Source organism: Pristiophorus japonicus, chromosome 2 (genome assembly GCF_044704955.1).
Source record: "Pristiophorus japonicus isolate sPriJap1 chromosome 2, sPriJap1.hap1, whole genome shotgun sequence".
NCBI lineage: Eukaryota > Metazoa > Chordata > Chondrichthyes > Pristiophoridae > Pristiophorus > Pristiophorus japonicus.
The window spans coordinates 350,064,383-350,079,861 of record NC_091978.1 but is presented as its reverse complement, the minus strand read 5'-3'; the positions used below and the strand labels follow the sequence as shown (position 1 = coordinate 350,079,861).

The 15,479-nt window shown below is 46.8% G+C and overlaps 1 protein-coding gene across 3 annotated transcripts in view; it reads right to left on the bottom strand.

Moving 5' to 3' along the window:
* Positions 1-15,453, bottom strand: part of pigg (phosphatidylinositol glycan anchor biosynthesis class G (EMM blood group)) — a 43,601-nt gene extending 28,148 nt beyond the window's left edge. For all 3 annotated transcript variants that reach the window (XM_070872275.1, XM_070872276.1, XM_070872277.1), the window contains exons 1-5: positions 15,278-15,453; positions 11,815-12,020; positions 5,918-6,127; positions 3,928-4,116; positions 3,266-3,404 (exon numbers count right to left, since the gene is read on the bottom strand). In XM_070872275.1, coding sequence (XP_070728376.1) covers positions 3,266-3,404; positions 3,928-4,116; positions 5,918-6,127; positions 11,815-12,020; positions 15,278-15,431 — 898 coding nt within the window. In that variant the 5' untranslated portion in view covers positions 15,432-15,453. The remainder of the gene's footprint in view (positions 1-3,265; positions 3,405-3,927; positions 4,117-5,917; positions 6,128-11,814; positions 12,021-15,277) is intronic.
* Between the last annotated feature and the right edge of the window lie 26 nt (positions 15,454-15,479).

Here is a 15,479-nt window from a genome sequence, read left to right as displayed (position 1 = left end):
GGGGGCAGGAGAAGGGGAAGGGGGCAGGAGAAGGGGAAGGGGGCAGGAGAAAGGGAAGGGGGCAGGAGAAGGGGAAGGGGGCAGGAGAAGGGGAAGGGGGCAGGAGAAGGGGAAGGGGGGAGGAGAAGGGGAAGGGGAGAAGGGGAAGGGGGGAGAAGGGAGGGGGGGAGAAGGGAGGGGGGGAGAAGGGAGGGGGGGGAGAAGGGAGGGGGGGAGAAGGGAGGGGGGAGAAGGGAGGGGGGAGGAGAAGGGGAAGGGGGGCGGGAGAAGGGGAGGGGGGGAGAAGGGAGGGGGGGGAAGAAGGGGGGGGGGAGAAGGGAGGGGGGGAGAAGGGAGGGGGGGAGAAGGGAGGGGGGGAGAAGGGAGTGGGGGGAGAAGGGAGTGGGGGGAGAAGGGAGGGGGGAGAAGGGAGGGGGGAGAAGGGAGGGGGGAGAAGGGAGGGGGGAGAAGGGAGGGGGGGAGAAGGGAGGGGGGGGAGAAGGGAGGGGGGGAGAAGGGAGGGGGGAGAAGGGAGGGGGGAGAAGAAGGGGGGAAGGAAGGAGGGGGGGGAAAGAGGAGAAGGGGGGAGAAGAGGGCGAAGGAAAGGAGAAGGGGGAAGAAGGGGGGGAGGGGTAAGGAAAGGGGGGATAAGAAAGGAGGGGGGATAAGGAAAAGGGGGGGAAGGAGAAGGGGGGAAGGAGAAGGGGGAAGGAGAAGGGGGGAAGGAGAAGGGGGAGGAGAAGGGGGGAGGAGAAGGGGGGAGGAGAAGGGGGGGAGGAAGGAGGAGAAGGGGGAGGAGAAGGGGGGAGGAGAAGGGGGGGAGGAGAAGGGGGGAGGAGAAGGGGGGGGAGGAGAAGGGGGGGAGGAGAAGGGGGGAGGAGAAGGGGGGGGGGAGGAGAAGGGGGGGGGGAGGAGAAGGGGGGGAGGAGAAGGGGGAGAAGGGAGGGAGGGGGGGGGGAGGGAGGGGGGGGAAGGGAGGGAGGGGGGGGAAGGGAGGGAGGGGGGGGAAGGGAGGGAGGGGGGGGAAGGGAGGGAGGGGGGGGAAGGGAGGGGGGGGGAAGGGAGGGGGGGGGGGGAAGGGAGGGGGGGGGAAAGGAGGGAGGGAAGAGAAGGGAGGGAGGGAAGAGAAGGGAGGGAGGGAAGAGAAGGGAGGGAGGGAAGAGAAGGGAGGGGGAAGGAGAAGGGAGGGGGAAAGGAGAAGGGAGGGGGAAGGAGAAGGGAGGGGGAAGGAGAAGGGGGAAAGGAGAAGGGAGGGGGAAGGAGAAGGAGAAGGGAGGGGGAAGGAGAAGGGGGAAAGGAGAAGGGAGGGGGAAGGAGAAGGGAGGGGGAAGGAGAAGGGAGGGGGAAGGAGAAGGGAGGCTGAACAAGCCGGGCCCAAGACTTTGGGCAGGGTCCGTCCCCAGCACCAGATTTACAGGTAGGTGGCGTTGGGTCGGGTCTGGGGTCGGGAGCGCGGGTCGGGTCGGGGGGTGTGCGGGTCGGGTCGGGGCGGTCGGGAGCACAGGTCGGGTCGGGGGGGGAGGAGGGAGGTCGGGTAGTGGGGGGGGGGCGGGGGGGGGGGAGGAGGGAAGTTGGGTCGGTTCGTGTCGGGGGCGGGGGCGAGGAGAGGGAGGTCAGGTCGGGTGGGGGTGGAGAGCGCGGGTCGGGTCCAGGTTGGGGGTGGTGATGCGCGGGTCCGGTCCTGTCTGGGGACGGGGTTGCGCGGATCGGGTCGGGTCCAGTCCAGTCTGGGGGGGGGGGGGCGGAGAAGCGGGAGTCGAGTCGAGTCGGGTCGGGAGGAAGCAGAAGCCTTATGCACGCAGCCCCAGTGAGGCCATTCGGCCAGGGCTAGGGGCTGCGTGCTTCGGGCCCCTCCCACACAGTTTTGGGCGCCTGGAACTACTGTGCATGTGCAGAGGTCCCGGCACTGTTTTCAGCGCAGGGACCTGGCTCCGCCCCCTACAGCTCGTGCTGCGCCGCGCCCGACTCCAGAGGACCAGCAGGGAGCCGGAGAATCTAAGTTTTTTTTAGGTGCACTTTGTGGCGCGAAAAATAGGCGTCCAGGTCGGGGCTGCGCTGTTCTAAGCGCGGTCCGAAACTTGGGCCCAAGGAGCCGCCCATTTAAGATGAGGCGAACTTTCTTCACTCAGGGTTGTGAATCTTTGGAATTCTCTACCCTAAAGGGCTGTGGATGCTGAGTTATTGAGCATATTCAAGGTTGTGATTGTGATTGATAAGATTTTTGGACTCTAGATGAATCAAGGGATATGGGGATCGGGCAGAAAAGTGGAGTTGCGGTCAAAGATAAGCCATGATATTAAATGGCAGAGCAAGCTCGAAGGGTCATATAACCTACTTCTGCTCCTAATTTTTATGTTATGTTCTAATAGCATGTTAAAACACTGCTTTTACTTCTGGGTTCAAATCAAATGCAGAATGATGGGATGAATCTTTTCCCTCGAACTACATAAACTTAAATAGTCTAAGTAAAATGACCTTAGGTAGTCCAATCGGTATATGCTTTTGGTACCAAACTGGTCTCAATTCAGCTTTTCTCAGCATTACTCTGAGGCACTAAAATGGAAGGACCAAGATTAGGGTAGTGCTGGGTGCAAGAATGGACAACTCACACATCTTTAGCAAAGCTTTATCAAAAGCAAAGTCAGTAAGCAGTTAAAAGTAATGGACTGAAGAAATAAATGTTTAACTGTAAGGTAAATAGTATTTAAAATTACTTTTGATCTCGGCTAATTAAATCATAATCTCTTACTTTCATTTACAATCTCATGAAAACTGAGGAGTAGTCAGTCATAGTTTGAACACAGCTGAGAGGATGTAGATTCTTAACAAAACACGAAAGTTGGAAATCTAAAATAAAAACAGAAATACTGGAAATGCTCGGCATCTGAAAGATCTAAAATAATCAAATGCATAAAATACTAACACAATACAGGTTGAACCTCCCTTATCCGGAACCACCTTGTCCAGAACCATTCCCGACCACCGGGTGGCACATGCGCAGAACTCCAACATGAAAAAATTGAAGTCCTTCCTCGCTGCCGACTCCCACAATCGCTGGCCTGACCCCGCGATTCACTGCCGCCTCCCGCCCCCCCCATGATCTCTCTGCCGCACTCCCAGCCCCGATATCCCCTTGCTCAGTACCTGTATCATCCAATTTAACATGACCACCCCTCGTCCGGAAAAATCCCTTATCCAGAACAGGCCAAGTCCCGAGGGTTCTGGATAAGGGAGCTTCAACCTGTACTGTTATAATGGTCGGTCAAAACTTCTTTCTATTCCTCACCTCTCTTTCTGAAAGCAGGGCTGATGAAAACCAATGGAGTGTTCACCTCATGATTTGAAGATCCTCCATGACTACCTGTATCTGACATTCCATGATCCCCGCACAGTATCAATAAACTAGGCAGAGAGGCTTCACCTTCCTGTAAAGTGCCATACAAAAAGCACACATCTTTACACCAATACACTGGATATAATTTGCAACTTATTCCAAATATGTAAAACATGCAATAGGTCCTAAGGTTTTCAAGTGGAAACATATTACACATATGTTCAACTGATGTTTTATTAATAATATATAATCCCCTTCCACAAACTCTCTTAGCAGACCAAAAAAGCCCTTTACAGTACAGGTTTACTGGAAGACTCTAGGGTGGAGAGAACTCAGTGAAGAACCTGCATAATTTAACCCTTTCAAGTCCTGGTATCTTTCTGGTGAATCTGCTCTATAGCGCCTCCAGAGCCAATATACATCTTTCTTGAGGTTCGGTGCTCAAAACTGACTACTACAGATTAGGTCTGACCAAGGCTCTGTACAACTGAAGCACCACTTTCTCACTTTTGAATTCCAATCCCCTTAAGATAAATGCCAACATATCATAAGCCTTTTTTTAAAAAAAAAAGCAGTTTTGGGATTAATGCAAATTTTACTCAAACTCTACAAACCTTAGATAGTAGTTCTACATGAATCTTCTGAATAATGTTATCCATTTCATTGAGTTTTGGTCCAATCAGATGACTGTTTGGGCCAGCCAGATGACCAATATGATCTAATCCGAGGTAGTGTAAAATTAATAAATCCCAGTCATTTCTTTTTAATACCTTATCCAAGTGCCGTGTTACATTTTCATCAACCTGTTAGGAAAAAATGCATATTGTACTGGCAAGTTACAATCCACAAAAATTGGTCACTGCAGCACCATAAAATAAGAGTATTGTAAACATTTACTCAAAAAGGCATGAAAACTTTGAATCTCAAATATAACCTATCACAGTAGAGTCAGGTAATATTTTGCTTTTAACTATTATTCAAAGGCTAACTTTTACTGATACCAATGATTTAGACAAGAGTAATCAAAAGGCTTTACTATTTTTTATGAGACTGCATTAAAAAATTTGTTCTCAATGTGATGGAAACATCTACAATCAAAAAGGGCTTTTGCATGTTAAAAATGTGAACATACGAACAGAAGCCAATACTAAAGTGAGTAAACCAGTTTACATTAAGAATTAACTTGCATTTATATAGCACCTTTCAAATGCTCCCGATGTCTCAAAGCCTTTGAGTTATTTGAATTATTTTAGTGTAATCACCTGTCATATAAAAAGCGGAGCAGCAAATTTGTATAATGTCCAACGAACAGCAAAGGGATGAATGAAACTATTTTTGTGGGGTTTGTTGAGGAATAAATGGTTGACCAGGACACCAGAACTCCCCTACTCATCCTCAAATATGCCATGGGATCTTTTACATCCTCTAGAACTGGCAGATGGGGACTTGGCTGGATATCTCATCTGAATGTCGACATATCGACAATGCAACACTCAGTATTGCACTGGAGTGTCTGCCTCGGTTATATGTTTAAGTCCTGAGACCATGTTTTATTAATGGCAGAGAGTCAAGGATTATGGGGAGTGGGCAGGGAAGTGGAGTTGAGGTCAAAATCAAATCAGCCATGATCTTATTGAATGGCGGAACAGGTTCGAGGGGCCGAATTGCCCATTTCTGCTTCTTTTGTTCTTATGTTGAACCCACAATCTTCTGACTCAGATGTGAGAGTGCTACACTGAGCCAATCTGACAAGTTAAGCACCAAGGATATATCCTATCCTGGTAGAATTAATCTAAAAGCTATACTCCCTTAAGAGTGAAGTACCGGTTTATATCTAAACAATTGATATCTATTTGTATCCATCTATATATATTAAAAATCTTAACTTTTGTGCACGCTTCCTGTATACAAAACTTTACTGCATGTTGTCATGTTTTTGTCATATCGTGTCAATGTTTTTTGATTATAAATTCTCATGTCCACATCTATAATGAAATCGCCTATGTAAACTTGTCATGATTTGTAGCTGTACCATTTGGCAACGGGATGGCTCCGTGAACCAAAGTTCAGACTCTGGTCAAGCTCTTGGTTCTTCTTGAAGTGATGCTTTTGCGCAAATAAATTTGTTGCAAACTTTAAAATTTTGATTTATTTTTAGTTTTAAGTTCTTAAGTTTAGTTTGTAGTTTAAAACAATTTTATGCTTTTAATCTTTCCTCTAGGTTTAAATTAAGAGTTGGGAGGAGAGAGTGGAACATCTCTGTAACACAACTTTTCCCTGACTGCACCAGTGTGTTGTTAATATCTCTCTATAACCTTGAACTCCTTTCTCCAATATCATTCCAGCTCCTTTTAAAAGTTCTAATATCAAAAAAGTAACTCCTTTTTCTGAGAATTTGTTCCACAGATCTCGTGATTAGCCCACTGTACTGTTCTATTTAACACATGCTCATCCCGTCTTTTGACTCCTTACTCTAATACTAATTATTTTGCACAATTAATTTAATTGATTACCTTTCGACCTTGTTATCTGGAGAGGCTACAAATACCTTAATTGGTAGGAGGAAAATCAAACTGTATTTGGTACGGCACAAAATGTACTTACCTCAGTATAATCAGACACAAAGAAAGAGGTAGTCCCATCATATTCTATAAAGTGATCAGGAAACAGTCGAAGCCAAGTGTCATCACCGTAGAACAGAGCTCTTTTTCCAGCAGCTTTTGCCTGCCAGATCAGATTATCTTCCAGCAGGGTAGCAGAATTTAGGTTCATGATGACATCAATAAATCCAGGAATTCTGCCAGTCATCATAGCCTACATAAATCCACACAGTTCAAACATAAAAATTGGAGCATCAGCAGCATTTTGATAAATATGTGATAAGAAAACAATGTTCGTGTTCTATTCCGATTATATCAGATAATCAAAAGATAAAAAAAAAATTACCTTTGGCTAATAAAACAACTCTTTGAAATTCCATTCAAACACATTCCCCCAAGCATGCGACAGTTTTTCTTTTAGCCCCCACTTTTTAAAAACAAAGTCAAGTCTCTCCACACTATTCCCAGCCGAAAGCCAGTCAGGCTACCTTTCAATGCTGTGCCTAAAGGAACAGACAGCCATTCATCAACCCACATCAAAACCGTGATATCTATCTCTTCTTCACACAGACCTTTTCAATGTTAAAGATGTCAATACCCTGTGACACAATGAAAAGCAGCAACTCAATTGGTGGAAAATCGCAGATGTGGCTCAGAGTTCTACATTGTTGGGGTGTGTGTATAGAATCATAGGGCTAGAAATTCCATTTTTGCCGATATTGTTTTTTTCATGTTATTTTATGGCAAAAATACCACTAAAAACGTTGCCATTTTTTAAGGGGGTAAAATTGGCAAAAAAATGCACCAGACGGTTAAAACAAAATCGGCATTGCACGAGGATTCGCGGTGGAAACTGCGGTCTTCACCAACTTTAGCCCAAGGCCTATCACCACCAAAAATACAGGCCCTGGGAGGGGAGAAAACACACAAAGCAAATATGCAAAAATCAAAAAATAAACTATCAGAAAACATTCACTATACATTTAACTAATGAATTGCTGAAAAATAATTTAAAAATAAAAACTTCAACTTACCTTTTTTGTCAGTCTTCATAACTATCGCTGTTTCTGGGGCTTCAACACAGGCTTTTTTCAGGTGTTATTTTCTCACCCAGAGTACGGGTTCCCCGAACAGCCAATGTTAAGCAGTGCGTTTTTTTTTGGCGTTGTACGTGGTTGATCCGCTTTTCAGTGATATTTCAGAACCGCCATTCATTAACTTTGGCCAATTTATGGCAAGAAAGGTGAAATTATTGCTGAAAAAACGCACGCAAGGCTGGCCAATTTCTCCCCCACTGAATCAATAGAAATTTACAGCATGGAAGGAGGCCATTTCGGCCCATCGTATCTGCGCCGGCCGACCAAGAGCTATCCAGCCTAATCCCACATTCCAGCTCTTGGTCCGTAGCCCTGTAGGTTACGGCACTTTAAGTTCACATCCCAGTATTTTTTTTAATGTGGTGAGGGTTTCTGCCTCTATCACCCTTTCAGGCAGTGAGTTCCAGACCCCCACCACCCTCTGGGTGAAGAGATTTCCCCTCATATCTCCTCTAAACCTCCCCCCAATTACTTTAAATCTATGTCCCCTGGTTGTTGACCCCTCTGCCGAGGGTAATAGGTCCTTCCTATCCAGGCCCCTCATAATTTTATACACCTCAATCAGGTCTCCCCATATCCTCCTCTGTTCCAAAGAAAACAGACCCAGCATCTCCAATCTTTCCTTCTAGCCAAAATTCTCCAGTCCAGGCAACATTCTTGTAACTCTCCTCTGCACCCTTTCCAGTGAAATCACATCTTTCCTGTAATGTGGTGACCATAACTGTACACAGTATCTCGGGAGCCTCCTATTAACAAGAGCAAGCATCGACGACGAGATCCAACACCGCCTCTAGTGCGCCAGTGCAGCCTTCGGCCGCCTGAGGAAAAGAGTTTGAAGACCAGGCCCTCAAAACTGTCACCAAGCTCATGGTCTACAGGGCTGTAGTAATACCTGCCCTCCTGTATGGCTCAGAGACATGGACCACATACAGTAGACACCTCAAGTTGCTGGAGAAATATCACCAATGAAGTCTCCGCAAGATCCTACAAATTCCCTGGGAGGTCAGGCGCACCAACATCAGCGTCCTCATTCAGGCTAACGTCCCCAGCATTGAAGCACTGACCACACTCAATCAGCTCCGCTGGGCAGGCCACATAGTCCACATGCCAGACACGAGACTCCCAAAGCAAGTGCTCTACTTGGAGCTCCTTCCCGGCAAACGAACCAAAGGTGGGCAGTGGAAACGCTACAAGGACATCCTCAAAGCCTCCCTGATAAAAGTGCGACATCCCCACTGACACCTGGGAGTCCCTGGCCCAAGACCGCCCTAAGAGGCGGAAGTGCATCCGAGAGGATGCTGAGCACCTCGAGTCTCAACGTCGAGAGCATGCAGAAATCAAGCGCAGACAACGGAAAGAGCGTGCGGCAAACCAGTCCCACCCACCCCTTCCCTCAACGACTACTTGTCCCACCTGTGACAGAGTCTGTGGCTCTCGTATTGGACTGTTCGGCCACCAAAGAACTCACTTCAGGAGTGGAAGCAAGTCTTCCTCAATTCCGAGGGACTGCCTATGAAGATGACGACACAGTACTTCAGCTGCAGCCTAACTAGTGTTTTATTCAGTTCAAGCATAACTTCCTTGCTCTTGTATTTCATGCCTCAACTAATGGGGGTAATGTACTGAAGTGGATAGAGAACTGGCTGCAGACAGGAAGCAGAGAGTCGGGATAAACGGGTCCTTTTATGAATGACAGGCAGTGACTAGTGGAGTGCCGCAGGGCTCAGTGCTGGGACCCCAGCTCTTTAGAAACATAGAAAATAGGTGCAGTAGGAGGCCATTCGGCCCTTCGAGCCTGCACCACCATTCAATAAGATCATGGCTGATCATTCACCTCAGTACCCCTTTCCTGCTTTCTCTCCATACCCCCTGATCCCTTTAGCCGAAAGGGCCATATCTAACTCCCTCTTGAATATATCCAATGAACCGGCATCAACAACTTTCTGCGGCAGGGAATTCCATTGGTTAACAACTCTCTGCGTGAAGAAGTTTCTCCTCATCTCAGTCCTAAATGACCTACTCCTTATCTAAGACTATGTCCCCAACATCGGGAACATTCTTCCCGCATCTAACCTGTGCAGTCCCGTCAGAATCTTATACGTTTCTATGAGATCCCCTCTCATCCTTCTAAACTCCAATGAATAAAGGCCCAGTTGATCCAGTCTCTCCTCATATGACAGTTCAGCCATCCCTGGAATCAGTCTGGTGAACCTTCGCTGCACTCTCTCAATAGCAAGAACATCCTTCCTCAGATTAGGAGACCAAAACTGAACACAATATTCCAGGTGAGGCCTCACTAAGGCCCTGTACAACTGCAGTAAGACCTCCCTGCTCCTATACTCAAATCCCCTTGCTATGAAGGCCAACATACCATTTGCCTTCTTCACCGCCTGCTGTACCTGCATGCCCAATTTCAGTGACTGATGAACCATGACACCCAGGTCTCGTTGCACCTCCCCTTTTCCTAATCTGCCGCCATCCAGATAATATTCTACCTTCGTATTTTTGCCCCCAAAATGGATAACCTCACATTTATCCACATTATACTGCATCTGCCATGCATTTGCCCACTCACCTAACCTGTCCAAGTCACCCTGCAGCCTCTTAGCGTCCTCCTCACCTGTGGAATTCCCTGCCGCAGAGAGTTGTTGATGGCAGTTCATTGGATATATTCAAGAGGGAGTTAAATATGGCCCTTATGGCTAAAGGTATCAAGGAGTATGGAGAGAAATCAGGAAAGGGGTACTGAAGGAATGATCAGCCATGATCTCATTAAATGGTGGTGCAGGCTCGAAGGCCCGAATGGCCTACTCCTGCACCTATTTTCTATGTTTCTATGTTAGAGAGAAGTATTCCATTTGTCTTCTTAACCACCTTATCTACCTGGCCTACTACCTTTAGGGATCTGTGGACCTGCACTCTAAGGACCCTTTGTTCCTCTACACTTTTCAGTGTCGTACCATTTAATGTGTATTCCCTTGCCTTGTTAGACCTCCCCAATTGCATTACCTCACACTTCTCCGGATTGAATTCCATTTGCCATTGACCAGTACACTGATATCTTCCTGCAGTCCACAGCTTTCTTCTTCATTATCAACCGCACAGCCTATTTTAGTGTCATTTGCAAACTTCTTAATCATAGCCCCAACATTCAAGTCCAAGTCTTTGATATATGCCACAGTAGTTAAACAATATTTTTTTTTAGTAAACTGTCATTGGTTTATGAGAGAACTTTAGTAAAAGTTACTTTAAAAAAAACTTTACACAGAGGGCCCTCTACATCTGTGTTAACAACTAGAAAGGAGGCATTCAACAGAACACACATTTTCCACAACGTATAGTGCGTATTCTTGCATATTCATGCTCTTATGCAAGTAGGATATGGCTGTAATTTGGTGGATTTCTATGTGCTACAAGTAGTAGCAAATCATTGCAATTCATGCTACATGCATATAGGTGTGTGTCAGTATTGTATAAATGATAGCGAGGTCCCTGGACCTCTCTCAAAACTTCAGCATTCAAAAGTTCCTTGGCTAAGCAGAAAAATTAAGGTTAAAACTAGACTTAAAAAGATGCATTTGACAAATGTATAGCTAATAATACACAATAAAATGAAGTGGAATATGGAAAAGAGAGAGGGGAAGCACATTACTAGGCTTATAAGAAGACTGGCCAGTAACAAAGGGAAATAAAGGATTTTACAAACTTATCTAAAAGTATAATAGTTAAAGTTAAGGGTAGGGTCAATTAGAGATGAAAAAGGAAGTCCTCTTAAGGAGGATGGAGGAATGACAGAGATACTAAATGAACACTTTAGATCAGGTTTCACACAAAAGTGAAAAGGAAAGAGTACAAGAGCAAGCAGTGGAGCAAGTAGATAGGATAACTTTAGATAAGGAAGTTGAACTCAAAAAAAAGAGCGGTACATAAAATGAAAAGGCCCAAATAGCATATAATTTATAATGTTGAAGCAAGTTAAAATGGAAACAGCAAAGGCTCTAACCAGAATCTTGCATATCAAAGATGTACCAGAGGACTGGAGGGTTGCTACTGTAACACCTCTGTTCACAAAGGGAGATCAGGATAAACCAGGTAACTATAGAACAGTCAGCCAAGCATTGGTAGTGGGTAAGCTTCTAAAGGCCAGAATACAGGGTACAATTAATGCTCAACTGAAACAACATGGGTCAATTCAAGACAGTCAGCACAAATTTGTAAATCTTAGAAATTTACGGCAGTGTCTGTGCCGGCCGAAAAATTGCTATCCAGCCCAATCCCACTTTCCAGCTCTTGCTCTATAGCCTTGTAGGTTACAGCACTTCAAGAGCATATCCAAGTAATTTTTAAATGTGATGAGAGGATCTGCCTCTACCAGCCTTTCAGGCAGTGAGTGCCAAACCCTCTGGGTGAAAAAAGTTCTCCTCAACTCTGCTCTAATCCTTCTACCAAAGTCAAGTCATTGAGGAAGTAATAGAGTGTATTGATAATGGACTAAAGGAAGCGGCAAGGAGACATTGATAAGATAGTGAAATGGGAAAAATAGTGGCAAATAGAATTTGAAGTCAGTAAATGTGAGTTTGGTTTAAAAATATATAACTTTCAATTGGGGAAAGCTGGTTGATGTGGAAGAGCAGAGATTTGGGATCAGATTCACAAGACAGTAAAGGCAGCACCTCAAATGATAAGACCATAAAGACGACTAATGGGATACTGAGTTTTATGGCATGAGGTACAGAATCTAAAAGTCCCAATGTAATGGTGAATCTCTCATCAAATTACGATGAACCAGTTTTTGAAGTCTTACCTTAATTCTGGGCATAGTGACGGTCGGTGGCCAGGCTTTAGCAATAAAGCTGTGCGATGGACCTTGTTCAACCAGATGTCGTGTATATGGCATGAATTGTCTTCCTTTTGGCCCAAACACAAAATCTTCTCTCAAAGCATCAATCAACATAACAACAACCTTTCCAAACAATGGAGATGGTAGTTTTGTCCAGTTTGATGTAAGGCCTAAGTCAAAAGAATGGACATATGCTTTATTCACATTTTAAGGTTTTTTTTAAAACAAATGGATCTGCCTGGCATTATTCACATGTACTTTGGTATTTACAGCGCAGTGTAATGTTGAGCTGCTAATCTCGCTTGGCCCTTTAAAGCCATTGCTCAGAGACTCCATATGGAAGTTGTCCAAATAGACATGTGCCTGAGGTGACTGCACGCTACAAATGCTGATCCTGGAAATTTCTCCAGATTGACAGCTGGCTGACTCCTCTCTTCCAGGAGAGGGCTCGTCAGTGTGGCTTCAGTGATCTATCTACCAGTACCCCTAAATCCGTCTTCTCGGTTGTGTTTTGTAGAATAATATAATTTATCTTGTATTGTCACTGTTTATTATTCTTTTCTAAATTCATCCACTTTAAATAACATCTGCCAGCCCCACTCCCCAATCTATCCTGCATTTGCTCAGCCAATTCTCTTTTGTTTTTAGTCCCTCCGAATTTAGTATCATTTGCAAACTTGGAGTGTGTTCTGGCCCCACGTCCAAGTCAGTTGACGATTCCAGTGCTCTCCTGGCCAGCCTCTCAACCGCCACTCCCCGTAAAGTTCAATTCATCCAAAACTGAGCTGCAAATATCCTACCTCGCATCAAGTCCCACTCACCCATACTCATTGACCAACATTGGCACCCGAGGGAGTGCTGCACCGACGGAGGTGCCATCTTTCGGAATTGACGTTAAACCGTGGCCCTGTCTGCCCCCTCAGGTGGATGTAAAAGATCCTATGGCACTATTTTGAAGAGCTAAGGAGTTATCCTTGGTGTCCTGGCCAATATTTATCCCTCAATCAACATTAGTAAAAAAATAAACAAATTATCTAGTCATGATCACATGGCTGCTTGTGGGTGCTTGCTGTGCACAAATTGGCTGCCGTGTTTGAAATCACAAGTGTCTACGCTTCAAAAAGTACAATATTGGCTGTAAACACCAATAACTTGTATTTATATAGCGCTTTTAACATAGTGAAACTGCCCAAAGCGCTTCTTATGAGTATTATGAGACAAAGAAATTGACACCTAGCCACATAAAGAGAAATTAGGGCAGGCTTGATCAAAGAGGCAGGTTTTAAGGAGCGTCGTGAAGGAGGAAAGAGAGGTAGAGAGACGGAAAGGTTTAGGCAGGGAATTCCAGAGCTTAGGGGCGAGACAACAGAAGGCACGGCCACCAATGGTTGACCGATTTATAATCAGGGATGCTCAAGAGGGCAGAATTAAAGGAACGCAGATATCTCGGGGGGGGGGGGGGGGTTGAGGAGATTACAGAGCTAGGGAGGGGCGAGACCATGGAGGGATTTGAAAACAAGGATGAGAATTTTGAAATCGAGGCATTGCTTAACCGGAACCAATGAAGGTCAGCGAGTACAGGGGTAATGGGTGAGCGGAACTTGGTGCGAGTTAGGACATGGGCAGCCGAGTTTTGGATCCCTTCTAGTTTACGTAGGGTAGCATGTGGGAGGCTAGCCAGGTGTGCATTGAAGCAGTCAAGTGTGGAGGTAGCAACGGCGTGGATGATGGCTTTTAGTAGTGGATGAGCTGAGGCAAGGGCAGAAACGAGCAATGTTACGGAGGTGGAAATAGGCGGTCTGAGTTATGTTGTGGATATGTGGTCGAAAGCTCATTTCAGGGTCAAATATGGCACCAAGATTGCGAACAGTTTGGTTCAACCGCAGACATAAGTTGGGGAGAGGGATGGAGTCAGTGGCTAGGGAATGGAGTTTGTGGCAGGGATCGAAAACAATGGTTTCGGTCTTCCCAATATTAAATTGGAGAAAATTTCTACTCATCTGGATGTCGGAAAAGCAGTCGATTTAGAGACCAGTCAATCGAGAGACATGGTGGTGAGGTAGAGCTGGGTGTCATCAGCGTACATGTGGAAACTGACCGTGTTTTTGAATGATGTCGCCAAGGAGCAACATGTGGATCAGAAATAGGAGGGGGGCCAAGGATGGATTTTTGGGGGACATCTGGTGGTTGTGAAAGGCGCTATATAAATACAAGTCTTTTCTTTTTAAATTACCAGTCAGCGCTACTTGCTCGTCATGAAATCATGGACCTCGTCAGCACTTTAAACAGCTGAGCCGCATTCTGCTCAAATTCCGCTTTTGAGCCAGCTAGACTTCATCCGTTATTGACTTATGATGACAAGCAAAGGCAATGTGAATTTTTCTGGTTCTTAAACAATAAGCTGAAGAGCAGGAAGACGATCTGCATAAATTACCACCAAAGCTATGACTAGCCTTCACATCCCACTGGAGATACAGCATGTCTAGTGGGCTTACTGTGCTCCTCAGAAATATTATCAGCATTCAGTGCCATCAGCAAATGTATCCTTCAGCTCGAGTGCAAATCAACGCTTTTTCCCTACATTACATCAGTGCCGACACTTCAAACAGATTTCATTGGTTGTGAAACACGACATTCTGGGGTCATGAAAGGAGCTGCATAACTGCAAATGATTTATTTTGTTCTGCTGCCCATGAAACACGTGGAGAAAGAAAATGTACAATATCTGCCAAGCAGAGCAAGTGATGCATAAACTGGACCGGGAACTGGGAGAAGACGAGTAGATAGGGTCCTCCTTCCTACTTACTTAAAACCCAAGCCCCTAACATCAACTGATCTTCAGTCCGCTGAAGATTCCCACACCCCATTGAAGCCCTCAAGTAACAGGCATGGCGAACCACCCAGCTCAGCCTCAGGCGATTCAAATAGTAATCATCGCGAAGTGTGAAGAACTGCACTGATGTCGGACCAAAGCAGCGTGTCCTGTGCCTATCCTACAGCCGCCGCCACCTAGTTACCTGCAAAAACGCAGCAATATCACATTTGCAGGACAATGACACGCTGGCAGGAGTGTATGGCAGTGGCTAGACTGTGGAGGCAGTGGCAGGGCCGTGGCGGGGCAGTAGCAGGACAGACGCACTGGTGGGGCGCAGGCTGGACACGGGCGGGGCGCAGAGTGGGCACCGGCCGGGGCAATAAAAGGACACGTCTCCAAGCAATGGCCCTCCGCCAGCCCGAAGGACTCTCGGCCCTCAGGGCGAGGATGAAGGCGGAATGACTGCCTGCCTGGCCGTGAGGAAGGTGCTAGGTGCTAGGTGCTCGCTGCAACCGCTCCCCCCGGAGCCCTGCCTGTGGGGAGAGGGGCCGCACCACCAGGGAGCAGGCCCAGACCTCGGGGCAGGGCTCCGCCTCCCGGGGCACCGCTTACCGCCGACCGGCTCTGCCGGGACGTCCGACGCCTTGGCTTTCGCAGAGCCGAATGACTTCAGGGGGACGGGGAAAAACCCTCTGAGGAACACGGCCATCCCGAAGAGCTGCACCAGGAGGCCGCAGCAGGCCAACAGCGACGAGCGGAGCCGCATCTTCTCCGCGCGCCGGCCCGGCCGGTCTGCGCACGCGCGGCTGGCAGA